This window comes from Malus domestica, chromosome 05 (genome assembly GCF_042453785.1).
Source record: "Malus domestica chromosome 05, GDT2T_hap1".
Classification (NCBI taxonomy): domain Eukaryota; kingdom Viridiplantae; phylum Streptophyta; class Magnoliopsida; order Rosales; family Rosaceae; genus Malus; species Malus domestica.
The window spans coordinates 24,022,207-24,033,820 of NC_091665.1; the positions used below are offsets into that span (position 1 = coordinate 24,022,207).

An 11,614-nucleotide genomic window follows, 5' to 3' on the forward strand; every position below is an offset into this window, starting at 1 on the left:
ATGAGAGTCTATATCTTTCGGGATCTATATGGGGCTATATATATTTATTTATGTAGTAATTTGATTAAGCAATGATGTTTTTTTTTTGTGTTAGCTTTTCTTAAATTGATTTTTGGACGTGCTATCTTAATTTCTTTTTGTGGACCTTTCAAGCTAAAAAGTTCAAAATGCGACAAAGTTAGATTTAATCACTTATAAATTGTTCATTTGATTAGATTCTTTTATCTCAATCTCATCCGTTGATAGAAACAAACCCCCACTTCGCCCTCTGAAATAATTTGATTTTTCACGTATAACACAACAATTTACCTAGCACCAATTGGTAAATTAGTATCATACAATTTTGAAAAGAAATATTTGAAAATTTCATCCACCAATGCCCATGAACGTTAAATCAATTTGAAATTTTAATTCTTATGGAATTTAAAACAATAATTAATTAGCCAAATTGTAAGAAAATAAGAAAAAAGAATTAAAAAATAATAATAAAAGGAGAGTATAAGTGTGTTCGCAAGTGGAGTGAGAGTGATAGAATTTTGTTCATATAGGTTGCTACTTTTTTTGTGGGACCCACTGTTTTTTGGGGTTAGATGTAGCCAGATTTTATGCTACCTAAGAAAGGAAGTTGTTAGCTCCAGTGATAGATCTAGCCCCATTTTCCGGCTCATTGAGAATGAAATTTCTTGCTAAGGCTTGAAATGTCATAGCCTCATGGAGGATAAAGCCCCCATTAGATCATCTTCAATTGTTGGGCTAAAAGTCAAATATTTTAGCCTGGAAAATTTAGCTTTTAGCCCAGAAAGAACTTTTCTGCTCCAACCGTTCTAGCCTAAAATTTTAGCCTGGGATTATTAAAGAATAAACTTAAACTATTTTTTTTTTGTTAAATTAAATTTAAAAATAAATAAATAAATATGTAGACTATCGTAAATTAAATTTATGAACATTTTAATCTAAAAATTTTTAAATTCAGATAAATATTGAAAAAACTAAATTCCGATTTATGGGCTAAATTTTGGGGGGAATCTGGCCTTGGTTTAGCGTTTAGCATTTAGCCCAAAATTTCCTCTTGAGTTGAAGTGGGTTTGGGGGGAAATTTACCTTTTAGCCCGGAAAATTTAGCTTTTAACCCAGAAAGAACTTTTCTACTCTAACCGTTCTAGCCTAAAATTTTAGCCCGGGATTATTAAAGAATAAACTTAAACTATTTTTGTCACAGCCCGTCCCGGAGGTACTTTTGACGGGAATGTGAAATGACAGAATTGCCCTTATTGGACATTAAGGTACGTAGGTACATAGCGTTATTTTGAAAATAGCATTGGTTGGATGGGATTTTATTGGAAATTGATTTTTGGTATGTTTGGTTAGGATGAAATGGAGGGTGTGGATTAATTTGGACCACACATGACCTTCCTCTCTCCCTCTCATTTCCCCGTGCTTTCCCTGTCTCTGTCTCTCTCTCTCTCGACTTCACACACACACACCCATATCGTACGGACCTTCACCCAAAACCCTTCGAAACTTGGCGGATCGGGGCAAATAAGGTATGTATCTTCATCGTTTTGACGTCCTGAGTTCATTGGTGCTAGTTTTAGGAAGTGAAACCTTCGATTTCACGTAGATCCCGAACCTCCATTTTTGAGGTACTGTTCATGCGAACGTAAAATGTTGTGTTTCAGGAGGTTTCAAGCTTGTGGTGAGCTTTAGGAGGTCCTAAGGAAGCTCGGGGACATTCGTTGGAGAGTTTTGGACGTCGGGATCGTAGGTTTCAAGTTTGGCCGAAATCTTTGGTTTTTGCAAGGTGAGATTTCGTAGTTTTTAGGCCCTAAAACTAGTCCAACGTGATAGTACACTCTTAGGGCTTCAATTTGGTATAAAATACGAAGAAAATGGGTGAAAAACGAAGGAGAACAGTGAGTTTGAAAATCGGCCGGAGTTCGGCCGGAGTCCGGCCACCGGAGAACCAGTCCGGCGAGGCCCTGCGAAGAAGACGACACGTGCGCTGCACGTGCTGCGCGTGGCCAGCGCGTGGACCCGTGCCACGTGTGGCGCGTGGGGGCGCGTGGGGCTTCCAAAATTTTTTCTGAAAATTTCTCGACGCTCGTGACGTCGAGTAGGTCGATGTGGTATATTCATATACCAAAATTGAGCATCGTATGAGAAGTTATTTCGAATTATTGGTGATATGCTTAAAATTAATGTTTTTATAGTTGTTTCGCATATAGGTGAGACGTATCCCGAGGACGACCGCATCCAGGGACGCCACGGGGGTTACGACCCGTCGACTTATCAGTGAGTGGGCAGTTTTGTTTTCGTATTACCTATATGCTATTGTTTTCCCAGAAAATGCATTTATATGAGAAAACGTTTTTAAAATGCCATGCATAGAATTATTTGGAAAAGGTGAATTTCACATGAGTTATATGATTGATATATGATGCATACATGTTGCATGGTGCTGTGGAGGCACAGGTAAGTCAGGTGAGTTCATTTATTCATTGAATTGTTGTTGTTGAGATGTGTTGAGCTCATAATCTGCACCCTAGGTGTTAGTGCGTATATTATTCACCACACCGCACGCTCGCCTTGGATCCAAGTAGGTGGATGTCGTACAGACCATGTGAGGGTTCCGACATGCTAGTCGTACAGATCACTAGGCGTGATTCCGACTAGTGGGTGACCTTAGTTATGCGCGCTGATGATATGATGAGAGAAGCACTAGAGCGTATTTTTACACCTTTCATCGTATAGACTACCTTACGTAGTTCCGAGTGATGTGCAGAGTAGGGCCGTATAGGTCATTGTGGTGACTCCGGCTTAGTGAGATATTGAGCTATTGAATTAATCGTATAGGACCAACTGCAGGGTCTCCGATTGATTCCTTATTTCACCTGATTTATATTTTGATTTATGGCATGGCATGTTTTCTTGAAAATGTTAAAGATTTGAGATTTAAATGTTGAGATTTTATATGGTTATATAATTTCTGGGAAAGTATATAGGTTTTTACGGCGAGGGGATATAACTGTTTTAATGAAATGTTTTGGAAAACTAATTTGTTTTACTGACCCACTCATTTTGTTTTGCGCCCCTCCAGGTTCTAGTTTAACGGTGGTTGGCTCACGAGGTCCTTTCCGGCTTTCTGACAGATTTGGGACATGTAGGACTCACCTGAGGGTGATGTATTCTTATTTTAGTCCTACTTGACTGCAGATAACCTATGCTCTGAACTTATGTGGTTACTTGTAAACTCGTCCGGTTATGTCCGTATGTGGTTATGTTGAGTTTGGTTTGAATTTCTGTTGTTATATGTTGTTATTACGCTTCCGTGTCGTGCTTATGGTTACGTCACGCCCACGTGACGGCCAGCACACCTGGATCCTCCGGATCAGGGTGTGTCAGTTTGGTATCAGAGCCTAGGTTGCAGTCCTGTAAATTTGTTAATGTCTTAACGATCTTTTGATGTTTTCTGTCAGAATCATGCCGCCTCGTAGAGAGCGTAGGGAGTCCCGCCGTACTTCTGAACCTAATTTCTCGGATATTACTCAGTTAGGGGAAGCGATGGCCCAGGCTTTACAGAATGTGATTCGTCCTCCCCCTCCTCCGAGGACACCTCTGGAGACCATGTACAACTTGAAGTTAGATCGGTTTATGGGTAATGAAAGTCATGAGGGGGCAGAGAAATGGCTAGATCATATTGAGAAAACCTTCCAGGTGATGCAGAGTCAGGGGAATCTCCCTGCTAATAGGTGGGTGGAGACCACCACTTGGTTTCTGGGTCGTGAACCAGCAGCATGGTGGATGAATCAGGCTAGGTACATGTCACCTGAGACGGCAGCCGACTGGAAAGTATTCAAGGAGCATTTTATGAAGAGATTCGTTCCTCCTGAGTATATTGACCGTAAGAAGCAGGAATTCACCAGGTTGAAACAGAGAAATATGTCGGCACATGAATATTATAGAAAGTTTACTGATTTGTCTCGTTATGACACTGATACAGCTGGTAATCAGGGAGAGATGCTTCGACGTTTCAAGTTGGGATCTAAGAAGAAGTGGCGTACCTTTGCCAATGCACTTCCCTGCGCTGATTATCATGAGTATTTCGAGATTCTGGTTAGGATGGAGGACTCTGATAATCTTCCTGACAGTGAGGATGACGAGGACAAGAATGAGGGTCAGAAGAAGAATGACAAAGGTAAGGGTATTTCTATTCCGGGACCTCGACAGACACAGAGTTTTAAGAAGAGTGGAGTGAGTTCGAGCTCTTCTAGTGGGGGATATAGTTTTACTAGCCCGAGGAGAGGTGGTGGAAGATTTTCTGGTGGACCCAGATTTCAGGGTCAGAGGGATGCTGGTGGATCTGGCGCTCCATGGTGCCGCCGTTGTAACTTCCGTCACCATGGTGAGTGTAGGAGAGGTACTGGTGCCTGCTTTACGTGTGGGCAGATGGGACATCGGGCTTCTCAGTGCCCCCAGGGTCAACAGAGACCACAGCAGACCACTATACCACCTCCAGCACCAGTTCAGCAGAGTTTTGGACCGGGTGGTTATGGCCAGCCGAGTCGTGGTGGTGCCTACCACTATCAGGGGGATGCTGCTCCGTATGCTCCCGGACCTTATCAGTATTCCCAGGAACCTTACTCTCAGGCTGGATATTCTCAGGATTTTGGAGGTTATTCATCTTATTCCTCTATGCCAGCTGGTGGATCGCAGTGGCATCAGGGAGGCCAGCCCCGTCAGGGGGAAGTTGCTACGGGTGGTGCAGGATCATCCAGGCAGCTTAGTCAGCCAGGTCAGGGGCGTAATCCTCAGGGACGAGGTAATCAGGGCAATAGAGGCCGAGGTGGACGACAGCAGGCTCAGGGGCGAATTAATCATATTTCTTTGCAGGAGGCTCAGAACCATCCAGACTTGATTATGGGTACGTTGAATGTTCTTGGTCATTTTGCTAAGGTTTTGATTGATTGTGGTGCTACGCACTCTGTGATTTCTCATACGTTTGCTCAAATAACCCAACCTCACCCTTCACCTCTAGGATTTGATTTAGAGTTTGCCATGCCTAGAGGAGATAAATGTTATGTGGATAGTGTGTATCTGGGGTGTCCAGTGATGGTTGAGGGCGTGATTATGTCCGCTGATCTTATTCCGTTAGATATTGTGGATTTTGATGTGATTTTAGGGGCCGATTGGTTACACCATAATCGTGCCCATATTGATTGTTATGGTAAATCAGTTACTTTTTATCGTCCTGGATTACCCGAGGTTACTTTTGTGGGCGAGAGAAGTGGGGTGAGACATGGAGTTATTTCTGCCATAAGGGCGAGGAAATTATTATCGAAGGGTTGTCAGGGATATTTGGCACATGTGGTATTAAATGATGTTGCTCCTACTAGTATAGAAGAAGTTGGTGTGGTCAGACATTATCCGGATGTATTCCCTGATGATTTGCCGGGATTACCACCAGACAGGGAGGTGGAATTCTCTATTGATTTGCTTCCAGGTACGGACCCTATATCTCTGACTCCTTATAGAATGGCTCCTGCTGAGTTGAGGGAATTAAAAATCCAGTTGCAAGAATTACTTGATAAAGGTTTTATTCAACCTAGTTCTTCACCTTGGGGTGCCCCAGTATTATTTGTGAGAAAGAAGGATGGAACTTTTCGATTGTGTATTGATTATAGACAATTGAACCGGGTAACGATTAAAAACCGTTATCCATTGCCTCGCATTGATGATTTGTTCGATCAGCTGAAAGGTGCGTGTGTATTTTCTAAGATTGATTTGAGATCTGGATATTATCAATTGAAGATTAAAGAAGATGATGTACCTAAGACGGCTTTCCGAACTCGGTACGGACATTATGAATTTTCGGTTATGCCGTTTGGGTTGACTAATGCACCTGCAGCTTTTATGAGATTAATGAATGAGGTATTCCAGAAATATCTTGATAAATTCGTTATTGTTTTTATTGACGATATTCTGGTATACTCTAAGTCCCAAGCAGATCATATCCGACACCTTAATTTGGTGTTAAGGAAATTAAGGGAGCATCAGTTGTATGCCAAGTTCAGTAAATGTCAGTTTTGGTTGACTGAAGTGGCATTTTTGGGGCATGTTGTATCAGCTCAAGGTATTCAAGTTGATCCTCAAAAGATTGCAGCAGTGGAGAATTGGGAGCAACCTCGAACCGTCACGGAGGTACGAAGCTTTCTTGGCTTAGCAGGTTATTATCGACGGTTCGTTCAGGATTTCTCTATGATTGCTTTACCGTTGACAAAGTTGACCAGGAAGGATGTTAAATTTGAGTGGGATGAGAATTGTGAGCGGAGTTTTCAACAATTGAAGTATTGCCTCACTCATGCACCGGTGTTGGTACTTCCCGACGATAGCGGTAATTTTGAGATATATAGTGATGCTTCATTAAATGGTTTGGGATGTGTTTTGATGCAGCATAATAAGGTGATTGCCTATGCTTCTAGGCAGTTGAAAAATCATGAAAGGAACTATCCTACTCACGATCTTGAATTGGCAGCAATTGTTTTTGCTTTGAAAATTTGGAGGCATTACTTGTATGGTGAGAAGTGTAAGATCTTCACTGATCACAAGAGTCTTCAGTATTTGTTTACTCAGCATGATCTTAATCTTCGTCAGCGAAGGTGGATGGAATTGTTAAGTGATTATGATTGTACCATTGAATACCATCCAGGTCGTGCTAATGTAGTAGCGGATGCACTGAGTAGAAAACCTCAAGGTAGGCTTAATGCCTTATATGCTAGTCGTGTTCCTCTTCTTGCTGAATTGAGGACAACGGGGGTAAGGTTGGAAATTGAAGACCGAGATGGAGCTTTTCTTGCTAATTTTCAAGTCAGGCCAGTTTTGGTGGATCGTATTCTTGCAGTTCAGATGGTGAATGAAGAAATTCAGGAGTTGGTTCAGTTAAGAGGTGAAGGGAAAAAGAAAGACCTCAGAATTCGGGAATCAGATGGTATGCTCATGCAAGAAGACAGAATGTATGTTCCGAATAATGAGGAATTGAAGAAGGAAATTCTGGATGAAGCACATTGTTCAGCTTATGCGATGCATCCGGGAGGAACAAAAATGTATCATACCATTCGACCATTTTATTATTGGCCGGGTATGAAAAGAGAAATTGCAGAATATGTGAGCAGGTGTATTATTTGCCAGCAAGTGAAAGCAGAAAGGAAGAAGCCCTTTGGGCGATGCAACCCCTTCCTGTTCCCCAGTGGAAATGGGAAAATATAACCATGGATTTCGTGTATAAACTTCCTCGTACGCGAAATGGATTTGATGGTATTTGGGTGATTGTGGATCGACTCACCAAGTCGGCGCATTTCATTCCAGTGAGGGAGAAATACCCTCTGAATAAATTGGCTAAGTTGTTTATTTCGAAGATTGTCAAGTATCATGGAGTCCCAGTAAATATTATCTCCGATCGAAACCCGAGGTTTACTTCTAAATTTTGGGTGGCTTTTCAGGAAGCTCTGGGTACTCAATTACTGTATAGCACAGCTTATCATCCTCAAACTGATGGGCAATCAGAGAGGACCATTCAGACGTTGGAAGATATGTTGAGATCTTCGGTATTACAATTTGGTGATTCTTGGCATGATCGTCTGGACTTAATGGAGTTTGCTTATAATAACAGTTTTCACTCGAGCATTGGTATGTCCCCATTCGAGGCACTTTATGGTAGGGCGTGTCGAACGCCATTATGTTGGTCTGAGGTTGGTGAACGGGTATTAGAAGGCCCTGAGATCGTGGATGAGACGACTCAAAATGTTCAGGTAATTAAGTCAAACCTGAAAGCAGCCCAGGATCGACATAAGAGTTTAGCGGATCGGCATACTACTGATCGAGTGTATGATGTGGGTGATTGGGTATTCTTGAAATTGTCGCCTTGGAGAGGTGTGGTACGATTTGGGAAAAGAGGGAAGCTAAGTCCGAGATATATTGGACCTTATGTGATCATTGAAAGAGTTGGTGAAGTTGCCTACCGGTTGGAACTGCCTCCGGAGTTATCTAAGGTCCATAATGTGTTCCATGTCTCTATGCTTCGGCATTATGTTTCTGATCCTTCTCATGTGATTCCTCCTCAACCGTTAGAGATTAATCCGGATTTGACGTATGATGAGGAACCGGTCACTATCTTGGATTGGAAAGATAAGGTTCTAAGGAACAAGACGGTGAGTTTGGTCAAGGTGTTGTGGAGGAACCATTCTGCAGAGGAAGCTACTTGGGAGACGGAAGACCGGATGAGAGAGGTGTACCCAAGGTTATTTTATGAGTATTAATTGATTTATTTGGTTATGGGAATTTCGGGGACGAAATTCTATAAGGAGGGGAGATTGTCACAGCCCGTCCCGGAGGTACTTTTGACGGGAATGTGAAATGACAGAATTGCCCTTATTGGACATTAAGGTACGTAGGTACATAGCGTTATTTTGAAAATAGCATTGGTTGGATGGGATTTTATTGGAAATTGATTTTTGGTATGTTTGGTTAGGATGAAATGGAGGGTGTGGATTAATTTGGACCACACATGACCTTCCTCTCTCCCTCTCCTTTCCCCGTGCTTTCCCTGTCTCTGTCTCTCTCTCTCTCGACTTCACACACACACACCCATATCGTACGGACCTTCACCCAAAACCCTTCGAAACTTGGCGGATCGGGGCAAATAAGGTATGTATCTTCATCGTTTTGACGTCCTGAGTTCATTGGTGCTAGTTTTAGGAAGTGAAACCTTCGATTTCACGTAGATCCCGAACCTCCATTTTTGAGGTACTGTTCATGCGAACGTAAAATGTTGTGTTTCAGGAGGTTTCAAGCTTGTGGTGAGCTTTAGGAGGTCCTAAGGAAGCTCGGGGACATTCGTTGGAGAGTTTTGGACGTCGGGATCGTAGGTTTCAAGTTTGGCCGAAATCTTTGGTTTTTGCAAGGTGAGATTTCGTAGTTTTTAGGCCCTAAAACTAGTCCAACGTGATAGTACACTCTTAGGGCTTCAATTTGGTATAAAATACGAAGAAAATGGGTGAAAAACGAAGGAGAACAGTGAGTTTGAAAATCGGCCGGAGTTCGGCCGGAGTCCGGCCACCGGAGAACCAGTCCGGCGAGGCCCTGCGAAGAAGACGACACGTGCGCTGCACGTGCTGCGCGTGGCCAGCGCGTGGACCCGTGCCACGTGTGGCGCGTGGGGGCGCGTGGGGCTTCCAAAATTTTTTCTGAAAATTTCTCGACGCTCGTGACGTCGAGTAGGTCGATGTGGTATATTCATATACCAAAATTGAGCATCGTATGAGAAGTTATTTCGAATTATTGGTGATATGCTTAAAATTAATGTTTTTATAGTTGTTTCGCATATAGGTGAGACGTATCCCGAGGACGACCGCATCCAGGGACGCCACGGGGGTTACGACCCGTCGACTTATCAGTGAGTGGGCAGTTTTGTTTTCGTATTACCTATATGCTATTGTTTTCCCAGAAAATGCATTTATATGAGAAAACGTTTTTAAAATGCCATGCATAGAATTATTTGGAAAAGGTGAATTTCACATGAGTTATATGATTGATATATGATGCATACATGTTGCATGGTGCTGTGGAGGCACAGGTAAGTCAGGTGAGTTCATTTATTCATTGAATTGTTGTTGTTGAGATGTGTTGAGCTCATAATCTGCACCCTAGGTGTTAGTGCGTATATTATTCACCACACCGCACGCTCGCCTTGGATCCAAGTAGGTGGATGTCGTACAGACCATGTGAGGGTTCCGACATGCTAGTCGTACAGATCACTAGGCGTGATTCCGACTAGTGGGTGACCTTAGTTATGCGCGCTGATGATATGATGAGAGAAGCACTAGAGCGTATTTTTACACCTTTCATCGTATAGACTACCTTACGTAGTTCCGAGTGATGTGCAGAGTAGGGCCGTATAGGTCACTGTGGTGACTCCGGCTTAGTGAGATATTGAGCTATTGAATTAATCGTATAGGACCAACTGCAGGGTCTCCGATTGATTCCTTATTTCACCTGATTTATATTTTGATTTATGGCATGGCATGTTTTCTTGAAAATGTTAAAGATTTGAGATTTAAATGTTGAGATTTTATATGGTTATATAATTTCTGGGAAAGTATACAGGTTTTTACGGCGAGGGGATATAACTGTTTTAATGAAATGTTTTGGAAAACTAATTTGTTTTACTGACCCACTCATTTTGTTTTGCGCCCCTCCAGGTTCTAGTTTAACGGTGGTTGGCTCACGAGGTCCTTTCCGGCTTTCTGACAGATTTGGGACATGTAGGACTCACCTGAGGGTGATGTATTCTTATTTTAGTCCTACTTGACTGCAGATAACCTATGCTCTGAACTTATGTGGTTACTTGTAAACTCGTCCGGTTATGTCCGTATGTGGTTATGTTGAGTTTGGTTTGAATTTCTGTTGTTATATGTTGTTATTACGCTTCCGTGTCGTGCTTATGGTTACGTCACGCCCACGTGACGGCCAGCACACCTGGATCCTCCGGATCAGGGTGTGTCAATTTTTTTTGGTTACATTAAATTTAAAAATAAATAAATAAATATGTATACTATCGTAAATTAATTTTATGAACATTTTAATCTAAAAAATTTTAAATTCAGATAAATATTGAAAAAACTAAATTCCGATTTCTGGGCTAAATTTTGGAGGGAATCTGGCCTTGGTTTAGCATTTAGCCCAAAATTTCCTCTTGAGTTGAAGTGGGTTTGGGGAGAAATTTTGGGGGGTAATTTACCTTTTAGCCCACCATTGGAGTTGGTCTTAGGGATGACATGCAGATTCAGAAGAGGAGGACCCATTTTTATTAAAGGAAAACTAATGAAAAGAGCTTGAAAACTTTGAGTTTTAACGATAATGACAAAATAAAGGGTAAAGTGAATAGTATTATGATTGACTTTTTAGTGTAAAAATATGGTTTTTCATTAAAGTAAACCGTACTAAAAACTTTTCGTTAAAATTATATAATTGTACATAGAAAATAAGGTTAATACTGAAAAGGACATAAAGTTGACTGATATTGTGATATGGACTTTTGGGATCCATCGCCATCATCCGAGCGACCACCACCTAACAACCTCATCATCCATCCATCTCAGCCACACACACTCTCCTTTGATTCGTATCCTCTGCCTTCTCTCTCATCTCATCCCCCAAATCCAATCCAATCCAATCCGATCCAATCCAATGACGAAGCGTTTGTACTTGTCCCGCATTATTAATACTAATCATGTACCTCCCTCAACACCAAACTTTTCTCCTTTTCCTACCTGCCTGACTCCTGCTATCTTGCGCACTGCGCCGAGTTCTTAACCTCCATACCCCATTTCCCACATTATTCATTTCAATAGATCAGAAGCTACTCTCCTTTGTTAGGAGAGAAATTTACATACAACAAAATATTACACTGTAGCAGTTTCTTAAAGCTAATTATATGGTGTCATGCATATTAGCTTTTTCAGCTATTTACAATTGCCTTGGAATGACACGCCACAATTATAATATTGCAGTCAAAATTCTTGTCATCTTTTTCTTCTTCACATAAAGCGATAAAGAAGGT

The 11,614-nt window shown here is 41.8% G+C and overlaps 1 protein-coding gene across 1 annotated transcript; it reads left to right on the forward strand.

Annotated features, from left to right (window-relative positions):
- Window positions 1–3,480: 3,480 nt before the first annotated feature.
- LOC139196153 (uncharacterized) lies at window positions 3,481–7,263 on the forward strand. Its single transcript, XM_070821813.1, has 3 exons — window positions 3,481–3,923; window positions 4,001–4,003; window positions 4,119–7,263. Exons 1-3 carry the CDS (start codon window positions 3,481–3,483, stop codon window positions 7,261–7,263), a joined length of 3,591 nt encoding a protein of 1,196 aa, XP_070677914.1.
- Window positions 7,264–11,614: the final 4,351 nt, after the last annotated feature.

Excerpts from the sequence above, each read along its gene's own strand:
- LOC139196153 (XM_070821813.1), top strand. The coding sequence starts at position 3,481 with ATGCCGCCTCGTAGAGAGCGTAGGGAGTCCCGCCGTACTTCTGAACCT.